Below are 16,928 nucleotides of genomic sequence, written 5' to 3'. Positions count from 1 at the left end.
TCCAACTTTTTCTCCATACTATGGCATCTCTTTGTGCTGATCAGAGTGTGGCATCACGAGCATATGTCAAACGACTATTTTGTAAACAAAAACACGCGGATTGTGGAATTAGCTGCAAAATGGGAACACCACAGAAAATCCTATTGCCTCCGCCTAATTTTAATAATAAAAGGTCAGCTCCAGTTACAATGAAGCCTCATTTTCTCACATCTTCAGGTATGACTTTACATGCGCGGCATCAACCGCCGCCAATGTATGGAAAACGTGGCGCCACCTACCCAGGAAAATTCCTACAAACGACGGCTAATAAGGTGGGTATTACATTTAATTTCACTTATATCCAATTAATTCCTTTGAAAAGTATTCCTCGCCAGTGGTGCCTGAACCAGAGATGGCGGTTTCCCAATTCTGCGAAGCTTGTGATATGGAGTTGCAATCCGTAAATGATCTGCGACGGCACAAAGCGCAACACGAAAAGTGTCCAGTAGACATTTGCAATTATCGTGGACATCCATCAGTAATGGATAAACATGTGGCTACTCTTCACAGCTCCGGATTGTTTGATAAATTCAAAAAGCTTAGTTCGCCTGAAGAAATAGCGGCTTGGCGCGAAGAAAGAAAGCAAAAGTATGTATTCGAATGTTGCTGTTTTAATAAAATAAAACATAGTTTCTACACTCTGCAGATATCCTACATTGGAGAATTCGTTAATGCGACAACGAGCTAGAGAGCAACGTGAAAAGCGTGGTGAGCGCCTAGAAAATAGTAAAAGTAGATTTGGAAAATACGATGATCGGAAAAGAGCGCAGAATAATTCTGGATGCTCCGATAAAAACCAGAGGGGGAAACCAAATCAACACCAAAATTGTAAACCACGCACAGGCAATGAACATAACAGACGAAATAACAATAAGCGTCGCAGAAAAGAAGATCAGAAAAGGCTTGAGGAGAAAAAGCAGAATGAAGAAATAGAAAAAATTAAAGGAGCAAAGAAAGAAAAAGAATTAATAATGGAAGAATCTAAGGACGAAAATGATAGTAGTTGTGACGGCGTATTTCTGTTTAAGGGAACAAGGGGACTGACAAATTATCAACATTTTAAGCCAAAAAAGTCGAAAGAAAAAAACGTGTTAACTGGTTTGCTGGGAATGTACGGTTCGGATGAAGATTCTGAACCAGACAACGAAGATGAAATGCTTACAGAAAGCGAAGAGGTTTCATTGAATTGCCTAGAGTTAAAAGTTGAAACTACCTGTACGGAAAAAAGTTTGGATTGTACAGCAGAGTTGGTGGAGTCTTCAAACTTTCCTACGTTAAAGATGCACCCTGATAAAAAACAGTTAAATATAGAAATTAAAAATTGTTTAATTGCCGAACCAGAAAAAATCATCGAAACTTCAGAAAATTCCACTTTCGAAGTGCATTCTAATACCAACCATTCAGAAAATGTCGAAGATGCAAAATCGCCCAATACCGACATCGATCCAATTAAACGCTTGAATCATTCAAGTGCAAATATAACTTTGCACACTTCAAATGAAGGTGAAGGATTTGTTTGCTCAGACGATGAAGCACCGGAAGAGGTTCCAATCCAACGTACAACAGATCTACCAATGCCTACCGAAACGGAGAAGCCCATCGAAAATACGACAAATAACGCAAGCAACAAATTACCACCTGGTAAACATACAAAAGCAAATCAACCTTCTCGAATTCAGAAGCAAAAGTCTGGCCTGGACTATCGTAAAATCCATTTGCGTAAACAAAATACGTTGTTGGAAAAGTTACTCGCGCCTGACATACGCCATGAACGCAATGTGTTACTCCAATGTGTTCGTTACGTATGCGAGAATAATTTTTTTGGAATTGGTGAAAAAAAGGAAGACTAGAAATAGAAAAATACTTCAATAAAATTTAAGTTGAAAATTTATATAGTCGTAAACTTGTTTTAATTATATTCTTAAACCTAGCATAGCTTTCTTAGTTGGGAGTCTGCTGTCCCATTTGTGCTCCTCCGCCTGAGGCAACTCCTGCACCAACGGAATTTTCTTGGCTTTGTTGCAATTGTTGCTGAGCCATTTGCTGCTGCTGTTGTTGCTGTGCTAGCTGCTGCGCATGCTGCTGCTGACGTTGTTGCTGTTGTTGACGCGCAGCGTGTGTGTATTTTGCCTACAAAAAACGGCATTCAGATTAAAGTCGAAAGTTGTATGAATTTTATGAGCTCCTACCTTGGACTCTTCTAGTTCACGCACTCTGTAACGTGCATGTTGTATCCGATGCCAAGCCATTTGCAGAACTTTCGCAGAGGCATAGCCGGAACCTTCGTGAGGTTGTCCAGTGGAGACTTGGGTCAAGTAATTTATTTGCTCACTCAGCTTTGATTCCACATTGGATAAAGATTTCAGAAATTGCTGAGTTTGAGTTTCTGCACTTTTCTGTGAAGATTTTTCTTTGCTCAGTTCCTGAAGTGCTTGGCCTGGAGTGATTAAGAGAAATATTATATTTATCACAATGAAATCACATATATTTCAGAAAAGTACCTGCGCTTTGAAGACACATTATAATTTCCGCTTCTATTTCGTCAAGAGCGTGTATTTTGTCCAAAGGATTATGTGCCATTTTCTGTTTATTTCCTTAGTATCTATGAAAGATTATCTATGTATGAAAGCCTTTAATTTTATCAGAGAACGTTGGCGTCTACTGTCAACCAGATCAGCTGATAGAATTTTACATTGGTCTCCAAAACTAACAGTGCTACTTCTTTCAAGTATTAAATTTTATCAAATGCAGAGATTTTATTATTTCTATGCAATCCGGCCATGAAAATGTGTGGCATTTTCTACATTCTACAAAAAGTGAAGACGAGAGTTTTCTGCTGTTTTTATTTTATATGTGTGCACAAATTCGTGAAAATAGTTGTGCGAAAACTGTATTCCCACAAAAAACAGTACAGCCTCCTTTTATATTATATCAAAATATTTCTGCCCTAACCACTATTTATTCTGCTCAAACACACCCCGTGGAAAAAAATAAAGACGTCACTATTTTTTTATAAAAGTTATATAAATGGGTTGGTGCGTGACTACCATTCGGAATTCACAGAGAGAACGTAGGTTCGAATCTCGGTGAAATACCAAAATTAAGAAAAACATTTTTCTAATAGCGGTCACCCCTCGGCAGGCAATGGCAAACCTTCGAGTGTATTTCTGCTATGAAAAAGCTCCTCATAAAAAAATATCTGGCGTTCGCAGTCGGCTTGAAACTGTAGGTCCCTCCATTTGTGGAAAAACATTAAGACGCAAACCACAAATAGGAGGAGGAGCTCGGCAAACACCCAAATAGGGTGTACGCGCCAATTATATATATATATATATATATCTGCTTGAATGTTTTATATGGAAGGAAAATTTTTTATATTTCTATTATATAACAGTAGCGTGTTTATAATTTTGCAACTGGGTGTAAATGAGAATAAATCGTAGGGGTACGAATTAATAATTAATAAAAACTATTAATAATGTAATATATTTCTCTATAGAAACGTTTTGCTTAAGCCATGATAACCCGTCTCCGTATTATACGAGTAATCACCCGTGTAGACTCTCGTTATGTTAAGAGGGTGGCAACCCAGTTAGTCATTTCGGCAGTCGAGCTATTTTTCGAGCAAATTTTTGAGTGTGTAATTTTAATAGCCTGTTATACTGTAAATTGTTTTAAAAATTGCAAACATATGTTAATTATTTAGTTTAATTAGTGGCGCACACGTGTATATTAAGTTTTGGAGCCATAGTAGGGTTTTAAGAATATAAACAAAAGTAAAGCTATTCTCCCTTTGCCCAAAAATCATCGCACTGTTGTTGCTTTTGTCGTCGACGTCGCTGCCATAGAGTCACATCGCTTTCGAACTACTTCCACTGCCGCAGCTGACTACGCTGTCTCCACCGACGACGCTGTATTGAAAACAGAACAAAACATATTTTATTAAAGTTTATTAATAAAAGTTTGTGATTAAGTCATTTTATAAGAAAAGCGAATTGCCTAATACGTTGTGCTTTTAAAAAAGATTAATAATAGTAACATTTCGACCCGGAGCAAACATTGTGTTAATATCAACGTACATACCTATGTATCTCTTCAATCGGTTTTACAATTATAAAAAACTATAGGAACAAGCAAAGATTATATATTCGAATTGTTCGCATTCCCGGTGATTACTTGTGCTGGTGCAATCACAAATTGCTATGAATCGCTCAGGAGAAAGTGGAACTTCTGCAGCGGCGTAAAAATAAAATCAACAAATTTAGATATTCTTATCAAGGTTGGATAGTTTAATTATCTGGTAAGCATACACACTTACTTGCATTTGATAAAGTGATCATAGGTGGCTTGAGCTGAATTTGTGCTGAAAGTACATTCAAAATCATTCCTTAGCACATTTTTCTAATCCACATGAGTGGTCCACATTTGCAACATTGTTTCTATATAATAAAAAACAAAAATAAAAATAATAATAAAAACTGCCTAGAAATAATTGGATGAGGCTTTGTGAAAAGTAGAGGTCCGTAAAGATCTTCAGATCAATGTGCTAACCTCTATCTCTGTAAATATGCACCTAAATCTATCTAACTAGCATTTAAATTGGAAGTCAAAATTCTCTAAGGATGAAAATGATAAAGTATCTTCGAAAAGCATCGAACCTATGTAGATATTTTGTTATTGTCAGTTTAACTAATATATATTCAAAGTAAACCAATTCCCGGAGTTTCATTACTGCAAAAACAATAAAAAAGAACGCACTTTGGCTCTTAAAAGCAACTACAACATTCTCTACTACTTCTATTGCGGTGGTAAATGCACATTGCGAATGCCGATATACCAGTCTCGTGGATTGTCGCCTTTTGGTTTCCGTTTGAGTGTTTCCCTTTCGCCGCAATCTCTTTTCCACCAGCTAACATCAAGAGCATGTCTAGTATTGTGTGCCGTCTGTACTGTTGATGCGTCATCCGAGTTGCATATATTGTGTTAGAGTGCAACCCAAGAATAGCCAACAACCACTGTAGCAACAGCCATTGCCAGCATTATAACGGCGACAATGGCGGCAGCAATAATATGCACTTTACTTCATGCAATTTTCCGGGCTTGTTTCTTGCTGCTTTTTCTGCTTTTTTCCTTCTTTTGTTTAGTTTTATTTGTTTTGTTATTTGCACAAAAGAGCAACCAACAAAAGAGGGCGGCAAGTGGTCGCTTTCAGGAGTAGCAAAACAACAGTAATGGTATGTCGAAAGAAATGCAGTCTGAATTGAAAAAAAAAACAAAATAGCAGGATGACAGTGTCGCATTTTATTACATAAACAAAATAAATATTGATTTTGGTGATAATGTTTCAGTATACTATGTTGTTGTTGTTGTAGCAGCATAAACATTCCCCATACTTACATACGGGGAGGGCTGCTGGAGTGACAGTCCCTGGCCGGATATAAATCCGGGTCGTTTCGGTAACGTAGAACCGACTGTCGTGAAAACGTTCATTTCAGTATGCTTTCTTTTAGTTTACTTGCTTCATATTTTAGGAATTTTGCTGGAGTGACGTCCTTATATCCTATATAGACCGTGGCGTTAATCGAGATTAACGACTTAATTCGGAATTATGTCAGGAATTAAGTGCCCATTAGTGGCTTGATTGATTGGTAACTATACCTAATTCCCATCGCTTAAACGGATAAGGGGAATTTTCTATGGCTGCCTTGCATTATTAAATGACAGTTTATATACATTATGAATGAAATATAATGTAACTTAAAAAAAAAAAGAACAAGAAAGGCTGGATGCAATGATAGTGTGCACTGACAAGTTCGAAATTACATTAAATGTTTTAATATTTCGGAACAGTTTGAGAAATTGCAATTTTAAATAATTATTTCTTAGTATTAGGGCACCTAATACCCGTATTTGCTGCCTGCGGTCTATCTTTTATTTTCAAAACTATCCAATAAGTAAATCAGCTGCTTACTAGTCCATGTAAAAACCGTCTGTAGCACTACAATTTTAATCAGAATTAGCTGCGCCGGTAATATCGATTAACGCCGCCGTCTGCCTAGATTATTACTCAAAGCTAATTCTTTTTGTTTTTGTTTCCGTTCGTACCCTTTTAAAAGGTGAAGTCATTCAGTTTTTGCAGTTTGCTTTGGATTCAGCAGCATAAAATATATTCCATAAATGTTTAGGCTTTTTGAAATGTTGGTCCGATAATGCTGTAAAGGGCTGTTAGTTGCTGTTTTGGAGTAGCCATTTAAGGCCAACCATAGTCTGCGAATCACTAAGTTGTTACTGTCTTTGATTGAAATTTTCATTAAACATTTTTATCAATACATTTTTTTTGCACAAATTTTGACTGGACATTGATCACTATGCGTCAATATGTGCTTGCCTCTGTGCCTCAATGACACTTGCGGTTTACAGTCATCCAGCCAGTGCTAGGCTGTGACTACAATGTTTACTCCAACGACGGCGCCAATATTCGCAGGGGACCTAGGCTGCTGGCTGCCGGTCTGCCAGGTTGTCAATGTGCCATCTTACTCTACACAAACATATGTATGTATGGAGTTAGTGTGTATGTATGTATGTATGTATGTATGTTGGTTTGCCAATGGCTCACACCACAAACTGTTGCTTCTGTGTCGCTGTATTGCTGCATCACAGCAACAACTCTGCAAGAAGGGAATTTGTAATCTTGCTCGTTGTCAACATTTTGTTCCGTTCCTTTTTAGTTGTTGCGACAAATGTGAAAATTCATTCATGCATTGGTGTGCACTATTTTATCTGTATGCGCATGTGTTTGTCAGTTCACAATTTACTTGACAATTTTTGTCTGCTCGACAGTCGTAAAATGGGTTTTGAAAATTGGGAAGTTGTCTTAAATAGAAGCAATCAGATCAAATCATTCCACGCGCCCATAATTTAAGTTGATGTCTTAGACGCACAAACTACACATTCGCATACATACATACGTACTTATTTATGTGCATGGGCTGCGGTGTCGGCCTGCCGCCTAACAAATCCCATACGGCGGCAAGAACGGCGCTGATCTTCACGCTTCAATTGCCCACACTCTACAGGGCGCACTAATTTTAGGTTGCACAAACAAATGTTTTCGTTTTCGTTTTTGCTCTGGTCTATTGTACAATAAAGGGCAAGAGTGTGGCGCGTGGCTGCTGCATTGCGTCACACTTGATTGAAATCGATAAGGTGGGACAATATACAGCTTTTCATATCTAGGCACCAATAAGGAAACATAAATTCTGTGCCACACAAGTGATGGCTGCAGATGAAGAGAGTTCATGATTCTTCGGTGGCTGCTGTGTTTTTTTTTGGCCTTTTGTTATTTTGGATAAAACATTGAAGTACACATATTTACATATATACCTATGTATGTATGTACAAATAAATGTACACTTTTGTAATTTATGACTAATTCGAAAATGTTTTTGAAATATTACAAGGAAATACACTTTGGAGCATTTAGTTTCTATTTTATTTCGAATTCAATTGATTTTACTCTTGAACCATAATAAATCATTAAATTTCTATTTTCAAATTGAATTATTAATGAACTTCCGCACAAAGAATAAACCTATTGAGCTCACAGTTTTCTGCAGCAAATTGAAGTAGCGTGTAACTAGTGCATAACTAGTGATTAAGGGAACATTACTGGTTCTTGATCTATCTCCCACGAATTAGCAAGTGCCACTCTCTTCAAAACTTTGATTCTGTTTCGATCTGTACTACTCTTACATTTAGCTCTGTAGATAATATAGGGTGGGCCATGTAAAATTTGCTTTTTGAATCGGCTATAAACAAAAACTAATCAATATTTTTTCAAACTTTTTTTTTATTTTGAAGATTGAACATTGCCATTTATGAATGAAAAATAATATCGTTCAAATGACTGCCACGACTGGTTTTACAGTAGGCCATTCGATCAACCCAATTTTTAAGCACATTTTCCATTATTTGGGATCCAATTTTATGAATGGCAACTTCCATTTCGTGTTTTAAAGCATCAATCGTCTCTGGATGGTTCGCATAGCATTTGTCCTTAACGGCTCCCCACAAAAAATAATCCGACGGGCTTAAATCACAGCTCCGAGGCGGCCAATTGATATCGGAATTTCGGCAGATTATTCGGTTTCCAAAAACGGTAGCCAAAAGTTCGAGTGTAACTTTGGCAGTGTGACAAGTTGCACCATCCTGTTGTATCCAAATGTCGCCCATGTCATCCTCTTCAATTTTTGGAATCAACTCGTTGAGCATGTCACGGTAACGCTCGCCATTTACTTTAACCGCGGCTCCTAGCTCATTTTCGAAAAAAAATGGCCCGATGATGCGGCCAGACCAAAAACCGCACCAACCAGTGACTCGTTGTGGATGCATTTGCTTCTCTACAGTAACGTGTGAATTTTCTGAGCCCCAAATCCGACAATTTTGCTTATTGACGTAGCCACCGATGTGAAAATGAGCTTCATCAGAAAAGAAGAAGAAGGCTCACCACTTTGGAAATAGGTTTTCAATATTTCCCAATTTTGTTCAAGCGTATAGCGTCCCATTTCATAAATGTCAAACCTTTAAGTAAATTATGAACACATTTGACATGTCATTTGTGTTAATATTCTCAAAAAAATTGGTGGTTCAAAAGGCAAACGCTATATGGCCCATCCTGTAGAAAGAAACTAAGGGAAGAGAAGCACTAATTCTGTAAGTCATAGAAACTCTCAGCCGATATTACCAAGGGCTGCCGCTTCAGTAAACTAGGCTTGCCTAGTGCGCTGAACAATATTGGCGTGGTCTAGGCTGTTCCGAAGGAGATACATTTATGATGCTTTCCATTTCAATTCAACCGGGCTATTCGGGTCATGTTCTTCGATTTCGATGTAACTCAAATGTGTTGCTCTCTGGTCAAAATAATGAGACACGTATTTTTTTGTTCGCCCGAAAAAAATTTGTTTCAAGATTTATCGGCAATTTTGTTTTTCGGCTCAAAATCGATTTCTTTTAATTATATAAGAAACTTTTTTTTTTAATGCTCATAACTTAGTCAAAAATGAACCGTTCAAAATGATCGTCATTACCTACACAAGTGACTTTATGTAGAAACAATTGCAAAAAAGTAGTTGAACATTTTTTATTTTGCAAAAAAAAAAAAATTAAATTTTTTTCGAAATTCAATATTTTAAAAAGTGTATTGTGTTTTGTTTTGTAACTTTTTCCAAATCAACAGGACACCTCAAACTTCAATTGAGATGAAGGCCCAGTAGCTATATTAAAATGAGTTGATTTTGAGTAATGAAGTTTTGAGTAAAAAACCTGTTTCGCACTTTTTGTTTTTTGCAAAATAAAAAATGTGCAACTACTTTTTTGCAATTCTTTCCACATGAAGTCGCTCTTGTAAGTTATGACGAACATTTTGAGCCCAGAATCATTAAAATCAGTTCATTTTTGACTAAATTATGAGCATTAAAAAAAAAAGTTTCTTATATAATTAAAAGAAATCGATTTTGAGCCGAAAAACAAAATTGGCGATAAATCTTGAAAAGCAAATTTTTCGGGCGAACAAAAAAATACGTGTCTCATTATTTTGACCAGAGAGCAACATATTTGAGTTACATCGAAATCGAAGAACATGACCCGAATAGCGCGGTTGAATTGAAATGGAAAGCTTCTTATTAAACTTTTCTATTATCAAACTTAAATTTATTTATTCGTATTAAGCCATAGCCATAACCGGAGCTGTATGCATCTGCTGAATTTTGGTTGTTCCCCGTAACCCTAAGCAGCAGAGAAATCCTTGGCATTTGTTTTGATATTTGCGATAAAAATAAGAAATTTTATAAATGAACAAGGAAAAATTAATAGCAGCCACAAAGTGGCTCACCGATTAGAAGGTAGACCTAATGGATACAATCTACAGAAACTGCAACGAATTGAAAACAACTAAAATAACAAAAAAATTCCGCTGAAATCAATATACTTCCAAGAAAACATAAAAACATATGCAAAATCAAACGAAATTTAATTAACAAATGAAAACGAAATACTCTAAAAGAAATATAAAACCATCGATTCAAAACGAAAATGATTCAACACAATTAAAAAAAAAAGACGATAGACATCATAAAAAACTAGAAGCTGCCGTAATAACTGTAGTCTGTACAGTGCAGTTTTACGTCAAAATACATTTTTATCTTACAAACAGTGGAATAAGTTAAGTAGATTTTCATCCCACCGTTTTAATTAAAATTAAATAAAAATTTACATTTAATGAAAAAAAAAAAAAAAATTGATCTCAAATGTTGTCATTAATTATATTTCAATGCCGATTGTTAATGGTTCTGGCATTACTAATATTGTAATGTTACGGCTATGGCTTTGTGGCTATCGCAGCACTAATTGTAATGTTAGAATAGGCCTCTTCTATTCACCACTTCTCTGCTCGCTATCTCTCTGCTCGGCTCACTTGACGAAAAATTTGCATGTGAATGCAACAACTAAGTTATCGAGCAAGATTTACCGCTAGCAAGTATTGGTATTACTCATTAGACTGGTATAACTCAATGCCTTACAAGCCTATCTATTTTTAAGCAGCTCTATTCCAGCGCCGCCAAAATATATTTATTTATACCAGTTGCTTCATCTATCCGCCACTTGCTAACGCTTGATGGAAAGAAGAGACCTGATATGATAACTACTCAGGAGCCCAGAAAGCTCAAAGATCGACTTAAGTTTTCCAAATCTTGCAATTTGCCAAACTTAGTCCCGATGAAATACAGTTGTTTCCCGATGAAATACAGTCTTTGAAATAATTTGCCACTACAAATTAAATGTATAAAAGAGAACTTGTGCTTCAAGCATGAACTGCTCCGTTGGGACCTACACGATCTACTTCAAGTCGACTGCGAACGGCAGATGGTTTTTTTGTGAGGAGCTTTTTCATGGCCGAAATACCCTTCGATGTTTCATGAGCGGAGATTCGAACCTGGGTACTTCCGTAGTCACTGCGGCGACCGCCAGATACTTTGTTGAATATACTCAAAAACTGCTGAATACATTAAAATAATTTTTAATTAAAAACAATTTTTTTTTGGTGGGTGAGGTAGGGTTCAAAATTTCTTCGAACTTACAGCGATCGTAGTCTACTGCGTTGAGTGGTATGACCACGAAAGCAATCCCTCCTTTCCTTCTGGAGAGACACCCTCCCAGGACTACTTTCTGCATTACTTCGGGATGGCCAAAACGTCATCCATAAAGGCCCAATTCTATTCACCCACGTTTGGGTGTACCATATTTGTAGTAAGCTTTCATGCTATAGGATCGTCTTCTTGTGTGTGTGTGTCTGTCTAATTTCTTATTCTTTCAATTGATTTGCTACCACTACTACTATTTTTCTATTTTCTCCAATACCTTCTACAACTTTTTGACTACTAACTATAATTTTAATATTAATTTTATTGTAACTTTTTTATCTAGGATTTAAATATGTAAGCTAATCTTAATAGTAAAAATACCTTACTATTGTATTTTTGACTTAAATATAAGGTTGTCAAAAGAGTCTTGCGGTATTTCCGCAAGCTTGTCTTTGCAAGCGCGTAGTTCTAGTTGTATTCGTCGCATCGGTGTTTGATTAATTGTTGTTTGCTTTTAGTCGTTCGTGAGTTATAGCGTCGCAAGCATGGAGCAAAATAAAGAGAAAATACGGCATATTTTACAGTACTACTACGATAAAGGCAAAAATGCATCTCATGCTGCCAATAAAATTTGTGCAGTTTATGGACCCGATACAGTTTCCATTTCCACCGCACAACGATGGTTTCAACGTTTTCGTTCTGGTGCAGAGGTGATCGAAGATGCGCCACGGTCCGGAAGTCCTGTCGTCGAAAATTGCGATAAAATCGCTGAATTGATCGAAAGAGACCGGCATAGTAGCAGCCGTAGCATCGGCCAAGAGCTGGGCATGAGTCATCAAACCGTTATAAACCATTTGAAGAAGCTTGGATTCAAAAAGAAGCTCGATGTATGGGTGCCACACGACTTGACGCAAAAAAACATTTTTGCCCGTATGGATGCATGCGAATCGCTTCTGAATCGCAACAAAATCGACCCGTTTTTGAAGCGGATGGTGACTGGCGATGAAAAGTGGGTCACTTACGACAACGTGAAGCGCAAACGGTCGTGGTCGAAAAGCGGTGAAGCTGCCCAGACGGTGGCCAAGCCTGGATTGACGGCCAGGAAGGTTCTTCTGTGTGTTTGGTGGGATTGGCAGGGAATCATCCACTATGAGCTGCTCCCCTATGGCCAAACGCTCAATTCGGACCTGTACTGCCAACAACTGGACCGCTTGAATGCAGCACTCATGCAGAAGAGGCCATCTTTGATCAACAGAGGCCGAATTGTCTTCCATCAGAACAACGCCAGGCCACACACATCTTTGGTGACGCGCCAGAAGCCCCGGGAGCTCGGATGGGAGGTTCTTTTGCATCCACCGTATAGTCCGGATCTCGCATCAAGTGATTACCACCTATTTCTGTCCATGGCGAACGAGCTTGGTAGTCGGAAGTTGTCCACAAGAGAGTCCTGTGAAAATTGGCTCTCCGAGTTTTTTAACAATAGGGAAGCGAGCTTCTATAAGAGGGGCATTATGAAGTTGGCATCTCGTTGGGAACTCGTCATCGAACAAAACGGCGCATATTTGACTTAAATCGCATTATTATAACCAATTTTATGAACAATTGAAAATTCAATAAAAATACCGCAAGGCTTTTTTGACAACCTTATAAAATAAATAAGTGAATAAATAAAATAAGTAAATAAATAAAATAAGTAAATAAATAAAATAAGTAAATAAATAAAATAAGTAATATAAATAAATAAATAATTAAATAAAATCTTTTCTGAATTTGACTACTATTATGTGGCATAAATTTACTTCCACAAGAATAAAAAATATAATTGCCACTCACCATATGCTGCGAGGGCGAATTCGAACCTTTAAAACTAACAACTTGGGCATGCTAACGTTGAATAGTGAGCCGAACGCTCCACTCTGCATCCGTTTTGCACTACTTCGGAGAGAGTTGACGAAAGTGTAATGCTTTTTATGAGGTTGTGCCCATTTTTTACGTCATGTTCGTTATGCATACATTTGTACATACACACATTTATATGCATTCCAGCCAAATTGCACTGCCTGTGGATTTTGAGCGGCAGTGAGTCCATTGCCCCTTGACTAACGTCATCACTTGACCTTTACACAATTCTTAATAATTTGGTATTTTCAAGGCATTTGCACTGTCTGAATGTTGTCGTATGGATTTCTCTCTCGTTATTTCAATATACAGGGTGGCTGATGAATTTTGCTACATTAAGAAACTCAAATAACTTTTTTTTTAGTGTATAGAATTCATTTATTTTTTTTTCAAGTTGACGGTCATTAAATTTTAATAAATGTAGCTTAACTAGTTTTAAAAATAATTGAATTTAAATGCCCCCCATGCTCGTTGACACAAGTGCGGCATCTTAGTAAAAAGTTGTTCATTGCTGCTTTGAGAGTTGCGACAGGAATAGCCGCAATTGTTGCCCGAATGGATTGTTTTAGTTCATCCAAATTTGTTGGCTTTGTTTTATAAACTTCTTGTTTACATAAACCCCACAAGAAAAAGTCATCTTGTTGAAACCACACAGAGTTGAAAGGAATTCTCTTTCGGCGTAGTTCTGGATAGAAAAATTCTTTCAGCATTTTCAAATAACGGTCTCCAGTAACCGTAATGGTGTGACCATTTTCTTCAAAAAAAATAAGGCCCGACAATACAGCGTGAAGAAACCGCACACCACACTGTCACGCGAAGAGGATGCAATTCCGTCTCGTGGAGTATCTGTGGGTTAGAAGTACTCCATATTCGACAATTTTGTTTGTTCACATTGCCGTTTAAATCGAAATGGGCCTCATCAGACATGAAAAGGCAGTTTAACATGTTTTGGTATTCTTCCACCATTTGCAGGATCTTCTGGCAAAATTCCAAGCGAATCGGCAAGTCTGCTGCATTCAGTTTGTTAACCATTTGAATTTTGTAGGGAAATAAGTCTAAATCTTTGTGCATTATTGTTTGTAAAGACTGTCGGCTGACACCAAGTTGAGCAGATAAGCTTCTTGTTGAAACCCTTGGATTGCTTTGTATAGCTGCAGCTACAGCAGCGATCGTTTCCTCCGTCCGAACTGGTGGGTTTCGATGATAAGGCCTTCTGGCGACTGTTCCTTGCTCAGCAAAATTATTCACCAGTCTCATTATGGTCCATCTGCTCGGGGGATCGCCGCCAAACATCCGCCTGTACTCTCTCTGTACCAAAACTACGGACTCCAGTGCGTGATAGCGGCGGACTATCCAAATTCTTGTTTGCGTGTCCCAGTTATCCATTTTAATAAATTTTAAAGATCAATCTGCAAATTAAAACAAAAATGGAACAGATAACTTAAAAAGAAAAAAAAGTTATTCAATTTTTTTTTGGTAGCGGCTTTCATCAGCCACCCTGTATTTTCATTCATCATCCTACCTTTATCGTCATCCATTCTACCATTACTAGTTGGAAATTCTTGCAAGTGTGCACTTACTAACGAGTAGTTATTAAATGTTTGTTGTGCAATGGTGGCCAAATTGCTTTGTATTTATTTTTCTAAATTATGTTTATTATTTTTGCCTTTTCTCGAAGAATGGCAATGTTTTGATTGCAACGGTGTCGATTATGTATTATTATTTGTAAACATTTTCTAAATGCTTTGATGGGATTGCAAATTGATTGAATTAACAACTAAGAAGCCAAAGTAGACATTGGCGGACTTCATATGGATAATCGCACATACGTCGCCTTATTTATACACACCTACATATGTATTCTCGAATGAGCTCATAAATCCATACATACATACATTCACATATGCGTCCACATTATAAGAAATGGTAATCAGATGTTGCTTAAAATAATGGGCGTTGCTAAACTTTTGCGATGGGCTCCAAATATTTTAGTCATTATTTTGTATTGCCGTTTCTCAACTCTTAAGATTCGCGCTCAAAATGATGTCAAATAAAGAATTAATATTTTTTGTTTTTCTTTTTCATTTTGTGGCCGTAATCCCTATTCACCGCTGTTGCGGAAAATTCGATTTTGACGTCTGCGTCTTCGGCAATTGGCGCGCTGCCAATTGAATGTCGTCGCCTGGTGCTTTTCATCTCTGCTCTGTTTTTAGCGCGACATATTCAATTTTAAATTTGAGCACTTTTTACATTTAAATGAGAATTATCCTCTACAAAAAGGTAAAATATCGTTTCGAGTTTCTATTTTGTGCAAAATTGAGAAAACATCAAGTAGGAAGTTGATGAGAATACTTAGGTAAATACCAACATAAGTTAAACGCTCTGAAACGTATTTTAGTGCCCAGTGTTCGGCGTGGAAAATATAATTTATTATCCATAAATTGTAGACTCTACTACGTATATCATGCATATGTATATGTCAACAAACAGATAATCAATTCCTATTCAAAATGGAATATATAACGAAATATAAACACGAATTTGAAAGTCCCTGTGTGTACGAGTATCTAATGTGTATGCATAATATTAAGACCTCTGAAGTCGTCGATCGTCGTCATCTTTCCCATGGCAGCCGATTCTACGTACGTGAAAGACTCGGGGGGGGTTTCCCGACCAAGAGTTGCCCCCCCAGCAAACTATACATAGACAGGTGCGCTGAACTTCACCTCTTGTTTATCGTCACTGAAGCAGTTCCATGCAATAACACCGCTCTTCTACTTAGGGCTGGCATTGAGTCTAACCCTGGAAGTTTATTTGTGCTGCGTGTGCCAAAGACGGCTCCACCCAAACTCCACTTTCGCCTTCCTTATCTAACACATACCTCACAGAGTTACATAAATTTACTTCTTAAGATTTCGGGCCTCTTCGAACATGTTCAGATTGACGGCAAATACAATTTTTGCTCAACAGGTAATGCAATAAAATTAAAGAAAAAAGAATTTAAATATTTTCCCATACAAATCAGAACAATGCTAGAGCTTGCATATGTATGTATGTTCTCTGTGTGTTTATGGATATGTATATATGTATGTATGTATGTATGGATCTATGCATGTCGTTGGAAATATTTCAGTATATCGCTGCATATTCAAATTGCTTGCATCTACTTACATACAGGGGCTCATCCGCCCTATTTCCGAGAAAGCTTAAAATGTAATTAAAAATAATTATGAGCATTTTTGAATTTTCCAAACACGTACATACACATATATGCACATACACACTAACACTTTGCTAATGTTATTGTCATTGCATTCTGATGGCAAAGAAATATGTGTAGCTACCTACCTACGTACATACATATGTATGTATGTAAATATGAATCCGGAAGTGCTTGCAGCGGTAACGACAAAATAACATAAAAACACAATCAAAGAGACGAACAAAAATAATCGCTACTGGCGCGCCATGGCACTGCACAGAGATCTAATATGAGAAGAGAGAAGATGAAAATGACAATTTTTCCGTATGCATGTGTGTGTGTGCATATGTATGTGTATCTCGTTATCTGCCATTGGATCTATTCACCGGTCCACAAAAGTGCTGCATGTGGTTGACCTTAAGTTGCATTGTGTATGATTATTCATACATATTTGGGGGTAATCACGCCCACGGGTTCCTCACGAACACATTCATTCAATTATGCACTAGTACGCACATATACTCGTCTACACATACATATTTATGCATGTGCATATGATAGTAAAACCAAATTTTTGCCAAAGAACGTGTTGGCAGCAACCACGCACGCTTACATGCATACATGAGGTTTGGTATGTATGTATGTGTGTA

General features: G+C 37.3%; 3 protein-coding genes across 5 annotated transcripts in view; 2 read left to right on the top strand and 1 right to left on the bottom strand.

Moving 5' to 3' along the window:
• Positions 1–90: 90 nt before the first annotated feature.
• On the top strand, positions 91–1,930 carry LOC129248505 (FMR1-interacting protein NUFIP1). Its single transcript, XM_054888075.1, has 3 exons — positions 91–311; positions 362–627; positions 686–1,930. Exons 1-3 carry the CDS (start codon positions 120–122, stop codon positions 1,887–1,889), a joined length of 1,662 nt encoding a protein of 553 aa, XP_054744050.1. The 5' UTR covers positions 91–119; the 3' UTR covers positions 1,890–1,930.
• LOC129248506 (mediator of RNA polymerase II transcription subunit 11) lies at positions 1,914–2,703 on the bottom strand. The gene is made up of 3 exons (XM_054888076.1): positions 2,541–2,703; positions 2,229–2,476; positions 1,914–2,169 (listed from the first exon to the last, which is right to left on the bottom strand). The coding sequence occupies exons 1-3, from the start codon at positions 2,617–2,619 to the stop codon at positions 1,981–1,983; spliced, it is 516 nt and encodes a 171-aa protein (XP_054744051.1). The 5' UTR covers positions 2,620–2,703; the 3' UTR covers positions 1,914–1,980.
• Positions 2,704–3,652: 949 nt separating this feature from the next.
• Positions 3,653–16,928, top strand: part of LOC129246818 (rho guanine nucleotide exchange factor 7) — a 63,746-nt gene continuing 50,470 nt past the window's right edge. For all 3 annotated transcript variants that reach the window (XM_054885447.1, XM_054885450.1, XM_054885449.1), the window contains exon 1: positions 3,653–4,339. The gene's annotated coding sequence lies outside the window, so the exon portion shown is untranslated. The remainder of the gene's footprint in view (positions 4,340–16,928) is intronic.

The sequence above is a fragment of the Anastrepha obliqua genome, chromosome 5, assembly GCF_027943255.1.
Source record: "Anastrepha obliqua isolate idAnaObli1 chromosome 5, idAnaObli1_1.0, whole genome shotgun sequence".
Classification (NCBI taxonomy): Eukaryota; Metazoa; Arthropoda; class Insecta; order Diptera; family Tephritidae; genus Anastrepha; species Anastrepha obliqua.
Note: the sequence above shows the minus strand (reverse complement) of the source record. Positions and strands in the feature narration are given on the sequence as shown.